Source organism: Onychostruthus taczanowskii, unplaced genomic scaffold (genome assembly GCF_017590055.1).
Source record: "Onychostruthus taczanowskii isolate IOZ18803 unplaced genomic scaffold, ASM1759005v1 scaffold21, whole genome shotgun sequence".
Lineage (NCBI taxonomy): Eukaryota > Metazoa > Chordata > Aves > Passeriformes > Passeridae > Onychostruthus > Onychostruthus taczanowskii.
In genome coordinates this window covers 9,641,254-9,661,834 of record NW_024499351.1, presented here as the reverse complement: position 1 = coordinate 9,661,834, position 20,581 = coordinate 9,641,254, and the positions used below count along the sequence as shown (strand labels likewise).

The 20,581-nt window shown below is 41.8% G+C and overlaps 1 protein-coding gene across 1 annotated transcript in view; it reads left to right on the top strand.

Annotated features, from left to right (window-relative positions):
• The first annotated feature begins 226 nt into the window (after positions 1–226).
• KIF26B (kinesin family member 26B) overlaps positions 227–20,581 on the top strand; it is a 269,833-nt gene continuing 249,478 nt past the window's right edge. Inside the window, exons 1-2 of the mRNA XM_041404283.1 lie at positions 227–356; positions 583–984. Of these exons, the coding sequence (XP_041260217.1) occupies positions 294–356; positions 583–984 (465 nt within the window). The 5' untranslated portion in view covers positions 227–293. The remainder of the gene's footprint in view (positions 357–582; positions 985–20,581) is intronic.

The following is a 20,581-nucleotide window of genomic DNA, read 5'->3' as shown; positions in this document are numbered from 1 at the left end:
GTGCTACCTATCGGGGGGGACCGCTCATGATTTGGATGTTGCTGTTTTTGTGAAAACAAGGGTTGTAAGGGAATGAAAGTGGAGACAATGAAGAAAAACCGACCGGGAGAGAACCTCAGCCCAAAGCGTTTTCCCGAGAACTGACGGGTGTTTTGGGGCTGAGCAATCCCGTCGAAGGCGGTGGAGGGAGCAAGCCTGCCCGCTCCGCGGGGTACTTCCCGGGACCGGCTATTCCCTTCGGATGCGGACTGGGAAACCTGCAGGAGATTCTCCCGCCGCCCTGCGAAGCCACCATGAATTCAGTGGCTGGAAATAAGGAGAGGATTGCGGTCACGGCGCGGAGCAGAAAATATGGGGTAAGTTGTCGACGCCGGGGCGGCTCGGAGCGGCGGTCGCCACCGCGCCGGGGCTCCCGCGCCTCCCTCCCGGCGGCTGCCGGCGATCGTCCCCCGGCCCCGCGCAACTTCCGCGGTGCGGGGCGGGCGCGGCGCGGGGGCCACCGCGGGCGCGGAGCGTCCGAGCGAAACTTGCCGGCGCCGCCGGGCCTCCCTGCCTGACCCGCTGCTCCTTCTCCCGCTCCAGGTGACCGACCCCTGCTCCCCCACCAAGCCCGCCGCCCCCTTCTCCCCCGAGAGCTGGTACCGGAAGGCGTACGAGGAGTCCCGGGCGGGCGGGCGCCCGGCGCCGGAGGGAGCTGGCTCTGCCCTGGGCTCCTCCGGCACCCCGTCCCCCGGCTCCGGCACCTCTTCGCCGGGATCCTTCACCGGCTCGCCGGGGCCCGCCTCGCCCGGCATCGGCACCAGCTCCCCCGGCTCCCTGGGAGGCTCGCCGGGCTTCGGCACCGGCTCGCCGGGCTCCGGCAGCGGCGATGGCTCCTCGCCGGGCTCGGACCGCGGCGTCTGGTGCGAGCACTGCAGCGCCCGCCTGGCGGAGCTGAAGAGGCAGGCGCTGAAGCTCCTCATCCCCGGGCCCGTCAGCAGCAAGGTGAGCGCGGGGCCGGGGAGGCGGGGGGTCCCTGTGCCCGGAGCGGCCCCCAGCATCAGCCGGGGCTGTCGGCCGCCTGGGCTCCCCTCTGCCAGTGGCACCGCCGAGCTCTTTCCGGTTTATTTGTTTTCTCCCCTTCTTGGTCTTGTTCCCTTTTTCCATCCCCTCCGTCATGCGGAGCAGCGTGCCTCTGTCTCCGGAGGGCTGCCTGGCTTCAGGGGCATCTATGACAGTCCTTCCAGCGCCCTTCTTTTCTCCTGTGTATTACTGTATTGACAGTGATTCTGTGCTGTTTCCTGAGCGTTTTTTTTTTTTTTTTTTTTTTTTTTTTTTTTTTTTGGTGGTGGGGGTAAGTAAGGGTGGGAATATTACATCGGAGTCACTGGTCCCTTGCCCTTTTGCTATCTTTGATTCCTAAAGGATGGATTTACAAATCGTCCTTAGAATTGGCAGCCAACTTAGTAGTGAGGTGTGTACGTATGGTCTGATGCCAGTGGTTTCTACTTCTATTGAGAGAGAAATCCTTCTGTAGCTCCGGATCCACAGGAGGCATTGAAATGCTGTGTGAGCCCAAAGGTCACACTCAGTGAGGCTGTGGTAGACCGTGGCATTGAACCCAGTTCTCCCAGGTGTCTTTAGCAGAAGGATAACTTGGAGATGCTTCACTTATAGAGAAGTGCCAATTTTTTTTATTCCCAATAAGACTTGAAAATACTTGAAGCTGCTGGACTCTGAATGTTGGGTGGAATAATCCTGTGCTGAAAGAATATATAAGCATTGCTGACATTTGGTTTCACGTTTTAAGAGCTGACTCATCCTCAATACAGTTGGAAACCTGCTTTCTGCCTCTCTTGGGGTATTTGGTACCTCCAAAGGCATACTCTGAAATTCCTTGCTTTTGTTTTGTTTAGCATTTTTTTTTTTTTTTTTTTTATCTTTTTGTTGTGCATATAAGATTAAGGCTAACAGCCCTAAACGGGTGACCAGCAGCCCTTGGTTGACCTCATGCTACTAAAATAGTAAGCATTGGGTTCCTCCATAGCAACCCTGTGAGCGTTGCATTGTGAGTGGGTCTGCAGCTCCTGGAATGTAGTACAATGCAATTTTGTTTGCCTTGTTGGGTCCAGGTACTATCAAATGATAATATTTACTCTTCCACTTCAAAGAGTTTTCATTAGTGGTTACAATAAAGAGGTATCATGGAAAAGAGCCGACTGCTGGGAGAGGGTCCCTGGTATTGCTGTTGTGTTGTACTCTCCATGATTTATTTATGTGCTCTTTGGGAGGGAGTTGGTGCTCTCATGAACAAAAGGCTCGAGGGCTGGTTGTTACCTTGTCTCAAGAGCTGACTTAATTATTCATGAACAGGGAAAGGTAGATCCACCAAAATTATTAGTAAATTTAACCATTAAAATATTGTTGATTCACTTTAAAGTGGTCCTGTACCAAAATCTTGTCAAATTTCGGGCTGTTAGATTTGACAGTGATTACCAGCTGTGAGTATAGGTGGGAAATTACTGATACAGATAGGGGAGCCATCAGAATAACCGAGATTAGGGGTGGAGGGGAGGATGAAACTAACATCAAGGCATGGTGTTAAATAGAAATTGACTGACTTTAGTCACATAAATGTTTGCAGAGGGTTCCTTTACTGCAATAGTGATTGACGTTGCCCATCCTAGCCTTCCTGAGAGGTTACCCTTGTGTTTCTGCTGCTATTTGTTCTGCTGTTCACTTAGTTTAGCTGATGATGTTGTACAGACCAGTCTTGATTTGTATCAGTAGCCTTTTAGCCTCCTTACCTATGTTCTTTTTTCCTTCTTACACCTCCTTTCCAAACCTTCCACTTCTGTAGGAGTGCCACTGGCAGAAGTGCTGTCCAGTCTGTGCATTTAGGAGCAAGGGAGGGGGCACAAGTAAGGTGGTCTCCATGGGCTTGGATGACCCTCTGCCCTATTTGCTATGCTTAATAGTATCTGCAGGCTCAATCTCCTTGAGGTACTCTTGTTGTGAGTACCTCAACTCCTTTCTGTGGTGGGTGCTGCTGGCTGTGACTGTTTGCAAAGCATCTCTTGCCCTCATCCTTTCTGGCTTGTGACTGCAAAGAACTTTCCAGGCTTGTGATTTTTGCCTTCAGCAGGCGCTGCCCAGCAGAGTGATGCTCTGGGCTGGATGATGTGGGACACAAACATCATGGCTGGTGCCATTGACTTCTTGGATTGGGTGTACTGTGGTGGTCTTAAGTTTGTTTTTCCTGGTGTAATGCGGTAGCCTTATCAGTGTCTGCTTTGAGGAAAGCAAGGTGCTGGCATGGGCTCTGCTAGTTCAGTCAGGGCTTGTGAGCTGCCTCTGTGTGTGCCATAGTAACACTAAGAGTCCCCTCTCAGGGTGAGATGTACAGGGTTTCTCAAAAATGTGGAAACCTCTTTGTGTCGGGGCAAAACCGGCTTTGGTTTGGATTGAGACTGAAGTCTAACCACACTGTGTTAATGTAGCTGGCATTTTCTCAGGGTCCTGTGAGGTCTGCTCTTAATTGCTGTTATGGAAATAGGGGTTGTTTGAGTGTGGAATGGATCCTGCCCCTTGAATTAAGTGGAAGAAGGAGCAGATCATATTCCTGATTCTGGGTATTACCTCAGAATTTGCAAAGCATCCTACAACTCAAGACTCTGGTACCCATAGGACACAGCTAATTGGTGATATTCCTTTATTAGAACTATTAAATGAAGCATTTAAAATGTCTGTCATCTTTTAGTCAGCCAGGTCTGAGATATTTTCTGTTGTTGCTGTTGAAGACAGCCTAGTATTATGGGATTATGAGTACTATGGTATTATAAGTACAGTCTGTAGCACCTGTTTCCCATTTATGCTGTATTTAGAAATGCTCATCATCTGGGATAGTGTGTGTTGCACAACATGCAGAATATGAGAGTATCTGTGTTTTAATGTGTATCTAGTAGCAGAGATTGGAGTCTGCAGTAACCTATCCATATGTGAACCCACATTGATATTTCTGACAGTGTACAGTCATGTAAAGGTTTGTGTATATCTGTCAAGTGTAATAGTATGCTTAATTGCTTCATAAACAGAGCAGGCTTTGTGCATGAAGCTATGTACTGAAGCTTTTCATTTGATTGAGAAAAAGCCACACTTAAGTTAGAGCAAACTGCTTCTGACTAGGCCATTGTTAGTGTTGAGGTGTTTAGTTTTCCATTCTAAATAGAAACATTCTCTCCTAATACATCAACAGGATGGAAACTTAATGTTTGTTTTTTTTTTTTTTTGTGAGGCACAAAGGTGAAGAATATATAATTGTAGTTACATTAATTTATTTTAACCATTTAAAATGCCAGGTTCCCTGCCAACAGCAAAAAGAATAGTGCTAAAAGCTTATTGTTTCTTTTTCCTCCTCTTGTAGTACAGATGTGACTTAATGATGTTCAGCAATTACGTGCATAGACGGGGTTATATTTTACGTGAATTAAATCTAATTATAACCCCCAAGCAAAGCAGGCCTGTGGGAAATGACTAGCACAGGTGGTTGAGATAGCTGCACACTGCAGTTTGTGACTGAGGGCATCTTGGAGCTTTTGGTGCCTGTTGTTTGTGGGGTTTGTGTTGCATGATGATACTTTATTTGATGATAAAGTATCTCAAATTACTAATAGAGCTTTATTTTTTTATGCTAAGATTTTTCCTAGGCTGTATTTTTAGAAGAACATCAGACCAAGTTCTAGTATAGGAATTTATGGCATCATACTCCCAAATTTATCAAAATTTCTGTGAAATCAGTTTGCTTTGAATTCAAGCCTGGATATCACCTGTCTTCAATGATCACCTCACAGGCATCTAACAATTGAAGAGTTGCTATATTGATGTGTAATAAATTATATAGTGTGCCAATAATCCGCGGAATGCTAATAAGAATGCTCACAAGCTGACAGTTATAAATTTCTTAGTATGTGGTTCCAAAAATCCTGAATACAGCCTTTAAACTGAGCTAATTTGAGTGTGTAGACATGAATTGCTGCCTGGGCATACTGTGATTGGGTCAGGAAGTAAGGGTCTACTATAAATGGTGAGGATGGATAGCACTGATGTTGTTAGGTGGTTTATATTGTGGATCTCTCCTTACCTAAAAAGTCTGTGCTTCTGAGTGTAAGAGTTGGGTAAATTCTAAGCACAGTTTTTTCCATCCCTCTAAGCGCAAGAGGGAAGGAAGGAACTGGCATTCAGGGTACAGTTTTGTTTTAGTTTTTTTTTTTTGCCTGTTTACTGGCACTAGCCAATTTTTTTGCTTACATGTTGTTGAATTAGTGACCACCATTCAGTGGTCAAAGGCTTGACTTGTAATTATTAATAATGAAGAAAGCCCTGAAGCTGATATAATGAAAAATAGGTTTCTGTTAGCTGGTAGCTACTCTAGAAACATTCCCAGTAGAGACAGGACAGTAATAAACCCTTCCTCAAAGCTTAGCAAGTGGCAGAATAATGGAATTTCATTTCCATCCAGACCTTTAATTTGTGAACAAGCACGGCCAGTCTGTATAGTGACTTAATTCACTGTGCAAAAAAATCTCAGGCACCTATCATTTCATCCTAACTCATTGTAATGCAGATAGGATTATTGCATTAGAAATGTGATTTTAAATAGCCCGAGGCAGTAATTTGTCAGCATTTGGGAGGATTAACTCCATTAAAGTTTAGGCAACAACAACCATTCTTTTGTGTTGCATCACAGGTCACAGTACCAAACATTTAGCATAACTGATCTGCGAATCTTCTTATGATTGTATGCTTCCTGGCAAGTTGGGAAGCCGAGCTACTTCACTTGCACTGGAATTACAGCTGCTTGCAGAGGTCTGGAGGAGGCAAACAGATATGCCTTTGCTGCTGCTGAATTAATGTAAGCCCTTTTCTAGGAGCAGCTGGAAGTCTTGCTGCTGCAATCCACAGTGTCAACATGTGAAATAATATAGCTATTTCTTTTGAGCTTGCAAATGTCTTTGAGGTAAGGGTGAAGATGCTGTGTGGTAAAGACTGCTCTTTAGGAAGCTGTCAAAGCCATTAGCTCTGCAGCTTTCTCTATGGGATGAAAAAGGCTTGTCATTACTAAGTGCATTGGAAATTAGAAACCGGCCTATGGTTATATTTCATGAATTGAAACTATAGTGTTTCCTATCAGAAAAGAAAACACTTTTAGACCACAGATAGAGCTCTTGAGGGTGAAGAGGGAAGTATTGATGAAGTAAATCTCTAGGGAGGAGACATTTTTTTTTTTCTTGTACAAAGACTTGGCTGTGCATCTGAAAACATTGTGTTCAGAAATGCTGAGTGTTTAATTGGCCTCTTCATGCTGGGTGATGAAATGTCTTCAAGGTGTTTTATGCATACCGTGAATGCTGCACCGATGTCCAAAATCACCTTGTATCTGAAGATAAGTCTTACATTTCCTTAGAAGTAAATGTTGTGCCATCCACAGAAATCTTGTATAATAAGCTTTGGTGTATAGTTTGGAAGGGGAAAAGGAGCAAAGATTGTCCATCTGAGTTCCCCAGACAGTGTTTGAAAATATGTCACACATTACCAGTGTGGGCCATGGGCATGTAATGGGAGTCACGCCGGCATCAGCAGATTATTAGAACATTGCAGGGCTGAAAGACACGGTGGTTTTGCCACATCAGCAGCACATAGCCTTTGACATCATGTAATTGGGGTGCTTCCAAGCACTGAACCTGCAGCACCACAATAAACTTGACTGTCATGCTCTGCATAATGATGTAGCCAGAACTGCAGCATTTTGTGACATGAGGTTCATGCGTCAAAAGCACAAGAGGTGTAAGCTAGTGATTTAACTTAGAACATCTTACTAGTGTCATCTGTGGCTTGAGAGGCATTGATGTTGTTAAAATGGAGGAAAACAGGCATACACCTTCCCCTCCTGACACTGAATAAATAATCCCTAGCCCACAGTATCTATTGTTGAAGATGCAATTCAAGAAGTATGCCAGTTGCAGAAAAGCAGATTGTTTATCAGGGTGTTGTTACAAGTTACAGTTTGCTTAATTCGAATTAAACACACCAAGTAGTGTCCTAAGAGCAGAAAGTTTAGAAAAACCCAATGACTTGTATTGCCCCTTTTTTGTTTTCAGTTACTTTCTATGCAATCTTCCTACATCAAACCAGGTTTTTTTTGTTCTGTTTTCTTTTTCATTACTATGAGTGTAGTGAAGCTGCTAAGAATTGTTTGTGTCTGGCTTTGAAACTTGAAATATATAATCAGACTTGGTACAGCTCACTCTTTTTTGGTACAGTTATAATATCTTTTGTCATCTACAACCAGGATAGGAATCTGTTAATGCTTATTTTCCCTCCACTCTCCTGCTCAGAAAGTTTTACAGTATAGCCTAGTAATATTTTGATGAGAGAGTGTTTGAAGTTTCTTTAAGTAAAATTGGATCAACGCAAGACACTTCATAGAGCCGGGAGAATTGACTGAACTGTTTTATACTTGTCATGAAGGCTGAAACACTGTGCAAGATGCACCAGAATCTGAAAATTCTTTCCCTAGTACAGCATGACTTTTTCTTCAGTCTGGATCTGAACCTTGTCAGTGTAGTGACTTGCATGAAATTGACCTTAGTGAGGGCATTTGGACTTCAGGAAAATCAGTAGGATTTAATTTAGGCCACAGCTCCGTGTATGATATGGCTCTAACCAGGGAACACTTGTGTGCCTTCAAAGCAGCAGGCATGCTGCTCTGGCAGAGCAGGTCTAAGACATCCTGGCCCCTTGTGAGCTTCCCATGTGCCTTCCCTTTGTCCTCTCCATATGAAGGTCATAAGTTAGCATCACTGCAGGTCTCCTGTGTGAATACACGGTGATTGCTCCCTGCCTTAGTTCTTATAAAAATGATAGATAGTTCAAACACATTCAATAATGCTTCTTTCTAAACTCAGATCCTTTTGATCAGGGAGTGACTAGATGTGCTATTACAGCAGCAGATGCAAGGAGCCAGTGATCTCTGAGAAAGCTACTGATGAGAGCAGCACAATGCATCCAACCGTAGCCTCCATTGTAACTGGAGTAGAGAATACAGGGATTACCTTACAAAAGAGACAGTAAAAGAAAATATGGTACCAGCTATACAAAAGAATCAGTCTTAAGGAATTGGTGTGTTTAATTGCAGCTTGAATTTATTGCTATGGTGTCAGAATTTAATTAATTTTATTTAAAATAATACAGCATAGTAAGGCTGTTAAAATCTACTTACTGTTTCAGCATTGGTATACTTCTTAAAAATTATTTTTGTCTTCAACAGTGTTTGTTTTTGTCTGTCATGGTTTAACCCCAGGCAGTTGCTTGCTGTCTCCCACATCAACAGGACTGGGGAGAGAATGGGAAGGGTAAAAACTGGAGAACTTGTGGATTGAGACAAAGAGAGTTTAACAGGGAAAGCAAAAGCCATGCACACAAGCAAACAGAACAAGGAATTAATCCACCACTTCCTGTGGGCAGCTATCTCCAGGGGAGCAGGGCCCCATCACACCTAAGGGTGACTGGGGAAGAAAAACACCATCACTCCACTTGTCTTCAGCACAAAATGCTGTCCAAAACACAGCCCCAGGTCAGCTACTGGGAAGAAAATTAACTCTACCTCAGCTGAAACCAGCACATTATCATTAGGATCTTCTGTTCAATTTGTATTATTAAATCGCTTAGTATGTGGTTGATCTTGAATTTTTTTATATGAGATGTTTTCTGGGAGAAAGGAGAAAAGACAACTCTGAAGAAACTTCAGACTGGTTTCCTCTTCTCAGCTTTCATCTGAAACTCTATTTGGTAGTAGTGTTTGTGGGTTTAAAATAATAAATGGCCAGGGAAATTCTGCTCAGGAGACCTGAGGAAACCAATGGGGTATTAAGCTGGATTTGGTTTGCAATTCACCATGAAAACAAAAGCCTTTCCTCAGAAGGAACTGGACACTTCTAGATGAAGCATTTGTTAATATAAGATTTTTGTGTTGTGTATTTTAAGTTGATACACCTTCCTATTAAACAAATAAGGGCTGAGTCTTTTCACTTTGTTGCCCTCCAAATAAGAGAACTTAACTTACAGGCCACATGGATGTGTTAGTGTCTGGTCAATGATCTTATTCAATAGATTTAGTGATTCAGGAAAAAAGTGTTAAATGTCTTTGAAAAATTACTTTATTCTAGTAAAAAGTATTCCAAGCACAATTGAGTGTGCATCTGGAAAACACTTGAAATTTCTTGCTGGTGATATGTGTGAAAGGAACTGTGTCTACTGAATGTAGGAGATCTGTATCCAGTGCTATATGACTGATGTAAAACATCCATCTAGCTCTAGGAAAGCTAGCTTCCTTTTCTGTAGGAAGATTTTAAATTGGGAATACAGTCTGTGTTTTGGCTTCCAAATTACCTTCAAGTGGAACTTGCTTGATATGTATTTGTTCCTTACAAATATGTTTTGACCTGTGAATTTCCTATGATCTATTAATAGCAAGCCTCTATTTCCCTATGCTCCCTAAATCATATATAGTTTGACATGATCATTTACTTGCACCTGAGTATTCACAACAGTTTCTCTATTCAATGGATTTGCACTGGAACAAAATTCTACTCACATGAATGTTTGGGGAAAAGCAAATGAAAGGAGACTTTGATATCTACCACAGTAAATATTTTCTTTTCCTGAAGAAAAAGTGAACTTTCACAGTGGTTTGGGAGTTTTAACTTTGTTCAGAACTGTCTGAGGAGACCTGCCTCAGGATGGAGTTAATTTTCCCCAAGCTGTGCATGTTTCATTCCCTCTTTCTCTACCACCCTCAAAACTGACTGAAGATGAATGAGGATTTAGGAATACAAACTCTGTTTCTGTGGGCCTCTGTGTTTTGCTAGTGGGAATTTCCTATTCCTTTTATCACAGGTGTACTTGAAGATATGAGAGAGAGTCCTGCAGTGCTGAAGAAGGTGGTTGCTTGGAGCTCATTGTTAAAAGCAGGGCAGAACTGGCCTCAGCATGTTTCTGTCCTGGCTCCTGTAAGTCACACGGGCAAACTCCCATCTCACCAAAGCCAGACTTTATTATGCTGAAGTTATTCAGGAGAGCAGACTTCTTCCTGCTAACGGATTGTCTGGATGATTACATGCCACTATTTCAGTTGGAAAGTTTTATTTTTCTGTGCCTTTTGGCTAAATGAACCTCTGACCTGTTAAATGCCAAATGCTGAAAGAATTACCCGTTTATTCCGTCCGCCTGATGGACTCCAGCAGAAAACCTGGTGGGTAATAAGGCAGCCTTGGCTTTAAGCAGGTGCTGAACAGTGAGAATAGAAGTCATGACTCTTCATTTCTCTATTAGTTTCACTGCTCATCTAATAGTGATGGGCAAAGAAAAACATTAATATCCTATCCAGCAGCCAAATGCACCAAAGTGGGAGTGTGACTCGTGTGTTTTCCTCTTTCCTAATGGTTTCATTAAAATTTAACAAGTCCTCTAAATCACGTTAGTATTCCCAGGGTTAATATGCTGAGATTGCTGGCAGCATTCCCACAGGAAGAGTTAACAGTGGCTGAGGCTGTGTGGCTGGCATTTGTTGCTCAGAGGGAGGTGTTGGGACTGGAGAAGCCCTGGCACCAGAAAGGCACAGTCAAGTCTTTGGTGACAGGGGGCATTTACAATACACAAACACATTCTTTGCTATTTACCTCTCCCTTTCCACTCTCTCCTTGCTTTTCTCTCCTCATTAGCCCTAAAGCTGTCAGTTCATCTCATTTGCTGTTGGATTTCTAATGGAAATTCTTGACAATAAGCCTGCATATGTGTGAACCTGGCAGGAAGGTTGTATGATTTAAGAGATTGTTAGACCATAGATGGCTTTTACTGGAGGTCGAGGAGGCTAACCAAGTGGGAGATGCAATTAAAATGGTATTTGTTAGAAAGGAAGAGCTAGCTGTCTGGGCAGACTGAACACGGGGAAATGATGGGTAGCTGGAAGGCCATTAATGATGGCTTTGTAAGCAGCTCTGCAGCATGGGTGGTAAGCCTAAATCCAGAGCTAAACTTTTAGTATGCCTAATAAGACTTACCTTTTTTTTTTTTTCCCCTCCTGTGTGTCAAATCCATTTCTGAATAATGGATTTGACAAAAATTCTCTGGATTTTGGGTTAGATTTAGAGGTGGGTGAAAGAAATTATGGTGGGTAAGAGAAGAAACTGGCTTTTGGAAGCCTTCTCCATCACCTTGAAAACAAGGGTCTGCAAGATTTTACAGAGCTGATCTTTGTAAAGTCATGGATTTCAGTGCTCTGGCAAAGAGGCTGTTTGGTGAGGAATAAGAGATGAGGCAGCCAACTCATTGAAGTGCTTTCTCATTTTAAATTAACACTTTGGATCTGCTTCTTGTAAGCTCTTGACAAGAGCTTAATTGTTACAGAGCTTAATTGTTTCAGGTATTTTATCACATATCTTCTGTTTTTTTGTTCCCCCCCCCCAGTTGAACTGTTCAATGTTTGGCTTCACAATAATTGTTAACAATTTTCCAAGTCGCAAGGAGTGGGATAGGCACTAAAGGCAGGTTGCCCAATACCTTTTTGTCCCCTACAAGACATGAGCAGCAGTGAGTATAGAAAGGGCCCAAGGAGAAATATGAGAGGACCACTGCAAGGTGTGGAGATGGAAAAGAAGTGGGGAATGAAGTTGGTCCAGGTAGCAAAGCAACAGTGCTTGCATGGGACAGGTGGCATTCTAGGAAAGCAAGGAGAAATGGGTAAAAAACCCTGTGTTCTGTAAAAGCCTGAGCTCACTTTAAAGGCTTTCAGAAATTATGCATATGGAGGTTGTGTTCTGTTCTTCCTTAAAAAAGCTACCACTAAAATTTATTGTCTCTCAGTTTCTCTCTTTCTTAAAACAGAAACTAGCAAGCAGCTAGAAGAGTAGAAAGCATTAACTCAAGGTTGTCTTTGGTTTAATGCACTTTAGTATTTTTCATTCTGAAAGTTATTTTTTATCCAAAGGCTAAGGTGCTTGTGTATTCTGTGATTTAAAGATGTGGCTGGCTTTTCTTTCTTACATCTAATTGATTTGTTTCTCTTTTTACCAGACACAAAGACATCTATGTTCCATAATGTCAATTTGAGTCTTGGTATGAAATAGGAATTCAGTTCATTGCACTAGCAATTTTACCCAGCATAACAAATAAATGATGTATGTTTTAGTGCATCAGCAACAGGAATGAATTCAGTCTCGCTTTCCCTTTGCCTGTCTCTGAAGGGAAAAAGTGTTTGATTTCCAGATTTATTTGAATTCTTATAGTGTTTAAGCTTACTAATTCTGTAGTATCATTGTACTGGACATGATATTAAGTAGCAGTAGGCATGATATTAAGTAGCAGTACTTGTTAATACTTTAAAAGCAGAATAGAATAGTCTTGAGGTGTGAGAGGGCAGCTGAAGGCGAGGGGGGGTATACATGAAGGCTGCACTGATGGCTCTAAATGAAGCACTTTGTAGATTGAAGTGCTTTAAATTGCCATCCTTCTTTGTCAGTCCTAGTTACTTGGTTCTTCCTAGCCTGGTCTGCTACTGTCTTGCCTGTTTAATATTCCACTTAAGTATAACAAGAGATGAAACATCCAAGATGCCTGTATCCTCCAGGAGTCAGCACTACTGATGGGAATACTTGTGTTAGCTGTTTATAAGCAATGAGCTAAACAGGGCTATAAAGAGGAGAGGGAGCAGGAGGGAAACTGTTGTGACTTCTCTTAATTTGCTTTTTATCAGCAAAGGAAATAAATTTCGTAGCTTTCCTACTCCAAACCTGTGTGCTCTGGGTAATACAAATTGTTTCAATAAGCACACACTGCTAAGGCCTAGATAAGGGTTATTTCTGTGCCTGAAATATCAAGGACTAGAGTGTGCTGTGTGGAAAGCTGGTGTGAGTCAGGCTGCTGAGGAAGCTGTGTGTAGCAATGCGCATGGGTGACACTGATAAATGGCTCCTCTAAGCAGGCATCTGCAGCAAATTGTCACATTGAGACTTCCCAGCATACCCTAGACCTCTGCATGAACGAAATCTCTGTTGTGCCATTATTTACCCACCTTCATGTGAAATGAGAGGATAGGATTCATTGCTTCAGTGCTGGTTTTATACGAGTTTGCTCTCTTTATGTATGTATGTGTGTATATATATCTTTTCCTGCGCCTTCTGCAGCAATGGCTGCAGAACTCCTGGTGTTCTCTCACTGTTAGACATACAGCTTTCTGAAATGGGATGAAATGGCTTTTGGGGTAAAGGATGGATCTTTTACAGCTAAAAACCTAAAATGAAATGTGTTTTATTTATTCTGGTTTTAGACTAGATGCATGTATAATTAAAGGTAAATAATAAGCATGGTTTGGTTTTTGTTGATTTATTTTGTTTGTGGCTGTTTTAGTAGAGGTTGTGGTTGCTGGAAAAGGGCAAAGCTTGGATTGTTTTCTATTTTGAAGAGTCATAATTACTGTCTTCTAAAAGGCAGTGAGATAGTTTTCAAATCTATTTTGCACTGAAGGAAAGCCTCATCTTTTCCTTGTTTCCAGTTATCACTGGACATCACTGATTCATTACAAGAATCAGACTTGCTTTTTGCCTTTCTTCAAACACCTTTTAAATATTTTTTTCTGTCTTTGAGGTGATTTTCTAGGATAATTTATCATTGAAACTCTGGTAATTTAAGCTTTGATGGAAAGGTCTCTTGAGATCAGGATAGAATTTCTGGCCAACCTAGAAAAAAAAATAGGAAATTTTTTGTAGTTAGCATATATTCCCAGTACATAAAAATCCCGATAAGTTCCCCACTCTTAATTCCAGCTAATACATCAAGCTTCAGGGCTCTAAGCTGCTGTGAATTTACCTGCAAGGATGGGAAATGATAACCTCTGATGCAGCAGCCGACAGGTAACACTGCATCAGCCCAGAAGGACTTAGCGCTTACACAAAACTTAGCTACTGGACTACACTAACAAGCACCTTAGCCGAAGTTTGCCTTCATGGTGACGTGCATAAATCTGACAGGGAGTTTGGGTGCAGCTGAGGTGAGGATGGATGTCCTGTCCCACCACCCTGCTGTGGTGTTGATGGCTGTCTCCTGCTATCTGCTCCACCCTGCTGCTGCAGCTCTCTTAAATTGCTGCTTCATTATTGGAGCCCTTAGCTTCTTGCTGTCTTAGCCTTTGCCCTCGGGCTATTTCTGTATGTCTTGCTGGCTTTCAGTAAAAATGTTGAATATTTGCTGGTGATGTGGAATGGGACTTTGCCCATTTAATTTTCCATAGGTAAAGACCTTTTTTAATCATTTGGTGGAAGAGGACAGATGTTCTTAGAGGTAGTTAGGCGGTTTGTAACATTGAGATGCTCACAGAAGTCACAGGATTTCACACAACTGCAAATATTCACACCAATTACCAAAGTACGTACATAGATCTCATCTGAGTGAAATGTTTGCTTCTTCTGTTTTTACAGCTGAAAAGAGTTAGAGCAATGTGGTGAACTTAGGAGTTGCATAAAATAGTGTCCAGGTTTCTTACCCACTTTTGATGTTGACTAATAGACTTTTCCCTTTTTTGCTAATGTTGGTCATGCCATTCTCCAGCAGTTCTGTGCTGATGAGGGATTTGCTTTTCTGACTGTGTACGGAGAGGGAGAAGGGACTTGTGGTTTGCATTTCAAAGCTGTTAGCCTTAAAGGAATTGGAATATGGCAGTTGAATATATGGTAACTAATTGCCCAGGTACAACAAAAATTTATTTGGAAAGACCTTGACTTCTGATTCTTTGTCAGGTACCAGAAATTGGCTGCTAGTTTAACAACCACAACAAAATTGCTAATGGGGTTTGGTGTGTTTTATGTGATTCTTTTTCAAGAGTGTGTTTATTAATTCTCTTTCTTCCTACCTTGGACAGTTCATGTCTCAGAATAATTTAAATGTCCTTGGCTGTTTGCTAGTGTGAATGGCATGCTTTTAGGCATTCTGTATTCACGTAGTATTTGTTAATGTTCTGTATTCTGTCTGCCTCCCTGCCTTTCCAGAGATCAAATGGATGATGCAAAACTTGACAGCATATAAATTCTATTAAACTGCATGTGAAAGAAAAGAAAAGGAGGCCTTTGTAATTTAATTAGTTAGAACATTAATTGGAATAGATTCTTCAGTGTTTTTCTTTTCAGTGGAGAAATAAATGTTTGTGAAAGTGTTTTTCTACTTTTTGTAAAGTTTGTCATGGGAACATGTCTAGAATTTACAAGAGACAGTTTGTATTGGCTTACATATCTCAAATGTGTTCCAGCTCTGTTTTCTTTCCCTAGACATTCTTTTATACTGTCATTATTCACAAGTTTTAAGCTGCAAAGATATTAGTTTTCAGATTTTAATTCTTTGTCTTCATTGAGGATTGTATTGCATTAACTGTTGTTGTCATGATACTTGTTAGGCAAAAAAGGGGCATCTATAAATTTTTTTGTTTTCATCCTTTCTGATCCAAACATAAGCATTTTGTGAGGTACTTATTAGATGCTGTTAGTAACCCCCATGAGCCTTGGGTTGAGACCCTGAAAACAGTAGGCAAAAAGCACACTGAGATACTGTTTGCAGTTTTGCCAGGTGACTGGGAAACCAGATTAATGCTTTGTTGCAATGCTATGAAGTGATTTCACTGTCTGACAAAGTTTCATCTCTCAGAAAAAAACCCTATGCTAAGAACAAGAAATAAAAATATTTTGTCATGGGTAAATCGTTTAATGCCTTCTTTCCTGCTGGCTGTTATGTTAACAGTAACTTTTTAGGGTAGTACTGAAGTTTATCTTTAATGATTAAAAAGTGTTGGAATGTATGTTGCTGCCTTCACTTTTGTAGCTATTTTGCACAAGTTCTCCAGAGTTCCTCAAAACTGTCTTCATGTATTTCTTGTGGTGCCTACCAGAGTCTATGTGTTACCAGGCTTCATAAAAATGTTGCACAACCCTTTAGGCAGCAGAGGGTCTTTTAAGGTGCTTCTGACAGTGGCTTCCTTAAAAGCATTAAGTGTCTGAAATGATTTCCCCAAAGCCAGTGTTGCTGGGCAGTTGGTCAGCAGGTATGTGCTTTGCTCGGCCTTTACAGTCTGCCCTGCAGCTCTCGCTCATGGGTGCCAGCCAAGAGGCCGTGCTGCTGAGCTGGGTGTCAGTGCTGCAGTGTCCCCTGAGGGAGGTATCTGGGGACACCGTGCTCAGAGTGGGCAGTGCTGCCTCTTTGTCTGAGGAATGGCTTGTTAGGCTGCCTTTAATTTGAACCATCTGTGGCAACCTGCGTTCTCTCTTATAATACCGTTTTTATGTCAGCTCTCCAGTGGCATGCTGTGAGAGAGCTGGAGACCAGCATGGGAATTAAGGTAGAAAATCCACAGGAAACGTATTGCAGGGCACCTACAATTAACTGGAAAATAATTATTGTTAACTGTACATCCCGCACCAGACCCCATCAGTGTTTTTATTCTTATTAGTGACTCTGAAATGGCAGGGTGTAAAACAAGGCTGAAATGCATCTGTAGTTGTTCCAGTGTTTGTTAAAGGCCACCCTTCTCTTGGGTGAAGCAGTATTGGACTTGGTGTTTCCCTTTATCATTGATCTATTTTGGCAGTCTGAGACTTGTTACAGCACCCAAACATAGAGTTGCTAATTGCCTTACAGCCCTGTCCTTTCTTTACATACTGCTGTTTCTCTTCCTGTAGCCAGGAAACATACTGTATACCTCTTCCCTTTAAAAAACTTCTATGCTTTTTTAACCTCTCTGCTCCACTTTCTTTCTGTTCCCTTTTGATAATTTTATTTTCCCTAACTAATGGCTCACCTGGACAGGATTGCTGCTGGCTCTGTGATTATAGCAATTAACTCTAACCCTAAGGAAATGGCTTGTTGTGTTGCCTGGCAGCCAGGGACTGCAGGAGCTGGTAAAAAAAGAACAGATCACACTTCACTTTACTTTCATTTTAATCTTGTTATTGATTTTTCAAGGAAAGCAGCTTACTGTGAAGGATCTTGTCCACTTTCAGGTTAGCTAAGTTATTCCAAAATCTGTTGACTTGCCTAGTTTTTCAGAGTTGCTGTGAATTTCTTACAACTTATAGCAAACCACAGGGTTTGGTTGTTCTGCAAACAGGGCTTCTTAAAAGCACTACAGGAATTGAGGATTACAGCTGGAAACACTGTCATAACAATATTTTTTTCTGCATGTTAGACTTGATTCTACAGTGGTGTTTAGCAAAGCTTCAGGGTTGTCTTTCACTTGGTGGTATAGAATAATGAAAATCCAGTTTTAAGTGAAGTTAGGGCCTTGGGAATACGGTGTTGTCTTTAGCAAGCTTGCTCACACATGAGTAACTAACACCAGATGTGTAAGCAAGAGCTTTGAATGTTGGAACTGAGCAGTGTGTGTGTAGGTATCTGAAAGCAGGCCTCACTCTGTGCACCAGGTGTTGTCAAAGAGCACCTCCCAGCTAACATCAGAGGCAATAATGTGAACAAGCTGTCTGAACTGGGGTGGCATGGCACAATTAAATCTTTGTAGGGCTAACCTCAGCCTGCTGAATTGGCTGCATGAGAGGTAGATCTGCCTACAAACACAGGGCTAATAAACCTACAACTTGTTTTTGTACCTCCATAGCCCCCATAATCGTTCTTTTGCCCCGATGGAAAATTCAAACCAAGTTCACAGTTACTTAGTCTAGTCTCCACTTCAAAGCAGGGTGGACTTCAGTGTTAAATCAACTTGTTCTGGGGCTCATGCAGTGAGATAATGAGCATCTACAAGGCCAGATATTGTACAGTCTCTTGTACCCCTGTTGCCCTTGCTTTTGCAATCCTGTGCACATTCTTGCCCTGTTTCATGCCAGCATTTACTTTTCTCATCTCTTGGTGAACTTTTTAGGGAGCTAATGTGGCAAAATCATATCCTTCCCCTAACTCATGATACTGGCAAAAAGGGAACTTAATGCATTAAATCTTGCTCAATAAATCAGACCTTGTTTCACCTACGCTCTCTTTCAATCTGGAGGTATTTGTGGTTTTTAGAGCCAAATTTACACCCAGCTGACTGATCAAGACATGAACTGCTCATCTTGCATCACTATACACAAGCCCTATGATTCTACTTATAGCCATGGGCAAGCAATTTTTTTTTCTTTTTCCCTTCACCATATATGAGTGCACGATGAAAAAACATGCTTGTAAGTAGAGGGGGAAAAGCCAGCCTTTTCATAAACTGCAGTCTTAGTTATTACAATTCTGTTAGCATTCTTCATGCTATTTTGTTTGGTTACTATTTTTTTAAGGTGATAGAAAGACAAATTTAAATGAGAATACCTACCCTTAGAATTGGTGTGAAGGCAGTGAATTTGTATGGAAAATTAGATGGACAAGTGCAGTATTGACAGTAGCAGTTTAAATGTCGTGTTTCGTGCTCTACTGATGTGAGGTTGTGGGTGACCGCTTGCAGTGGCAAATAGTGGATTATATATCATCTAATCAAAGAAAGTCTAAAAGAAGGGAAAAAGTGCTTGAAATCCATCTGAGTTCCCCGTGCACATGCTGAAAAGATGGAATTTAACCCTGCTGAGACCAAGGTGTTTGTGCCAGGCTGTACTGGCGTCCATCTCCTTACCAGGCAGTCCAGCACAACAAGCTTCTTTTCTGCAGCTGTACAACATGCAGATCTGCATGTTGTACATGTCTTTACCTTGATCTGCTTTTCCTGTGGCTAAACAGCCACAGATGCCTGCCTTTGGGAGGGAGTGTGACAACAGGTACATGGGGCTTGTCCAGGTTCTGTTTCTGGTCAGCACAGGCAGTGAGCCATTAAGCTCCTCTAGAGCCTGTCCCTTAGCTGTTCAGGGCTTCAGCCTGTGCTTTGATTGTCTTTCTCTTAATTCAGCTGTGGTGGAAAAAAGAAGGAAGTGCAAGTCCCTTGGCTGTCACTACCAGTCATACTTTGGGGTTTAATACAATACAAGGGTGCTCCTCCCTGTTAGAGGTATTTCATCAAGTTGGAGGAATTTTAGGAATAGCGTAAACATTGATTGAATTCCTTTGCACTTCCCTTTTGTTAACATTTCTGTCCTACACACCCAGTAACTGTCTCAGCTTCTCCTCTTTTTAAAATTAAAAAAAGTAGCTATTTTGAAAACTTACACCCAAAGTTTCTTTGAGTAACCCTCTTAGTAAAAATAAAATCATACCTCTAATGGTCAAATTTTAAAGAGATAATGGGACTAACCTCATACCTGGCTGCCAGACACTGAGCAAGTATCCTTTTAACTTCAAATGGTTTTGAACTTGGTCTACCCTGGTCTGTTTCAAGGCACAAATACCAAAGCTCACTTACTGCAATTGTCTCTTGGGCCAAAAGTGTAACTAGGGAGTGGCAAGGTAGAAATGAACCCTGACAATGGCTTTCCCTGTCTGAGTGGGTATTGGTTCTCCCACCACTGCATGAACACACATGTAAAGGAATATGGATGCTAGGTACCCATTTCTTACTTGGGCAAATCCTCTAGAGGCTGGTTGCCCGAGTTTGCTGGCCAAACTGGTGGTGTTTTTATTCCACAAGTGGCCTTGGTGAGCATGTGTGATGCAGAAAGAAATGGCAGAGAAGGAGAAAAATCCACCCCAAATTTTAATTCATTGCTGTCAGTTTCTAATGTATTTTGAGCTGCCTCCCTGTAGCAATGGAAATCATATTTAATAGGAATCTTTCCATGTTCAGACAGTTTAATTATTCAAAATGCATTAAGACTTTTTAAATATCGGGACAACTTCTAGTAATAAGTACATTAGTTCCGTTTTCAAAGTGCACCCAAGTAATTCACAAGTATTAATGAATTATCCTCCAGGCTTTTGTCTGCCCTGGGGGATATATGACAAGAGATCAAAGGCATGGATGACTTGCCACAGTCACAGAGAGCGTGATAGTGTGATTCCCAGGACCTGTGTTTTAATGACAAAAAGCAATGTGTCACAGTGAATAGTTCCTAAACTTCTATATGAAAGCTGAAAATCTTTTTACAGTAGCATTGACAAATCTGATAGCCTTGAACAAACTGTGTGACCTACAAGTTATTTTTGCCTTGCTTGCCCTGACTCCTTTGTGACTCTACTAAGAATGTAAATTCTCATTGGGAAAAACTTGTCACTTGTACAGTGCATGGCATAAAGGATCTTCATACTTTTTAGTTATCGTTTTTAGCTGTTGCATCTAAATGCTTGCAAAATGTGAAACATAAAATAAATGTAGAAGAGATTTTGTGTAAAGTTATTTCAAGTTTTACTTTCCTTAATGTATTTTTTTGCATTGCTGTTTAGCACTGTCAGTGTCTCTATAGTGCTTTAGATTGCCATAAAGCCTTATATTCTACATAGTTGCATAGAATATTACTTTCTCCAGTCTAGTTGCTGCTGTTATAAAAACTAAATGCACAAACAGCAGTGGTCTATTTATCCTCTCTCATTTACCCACCTCTTTTTTTTTTTTTTTTTTTTTTGTTTTTTTTTTTTTTTTTTTTTTTCT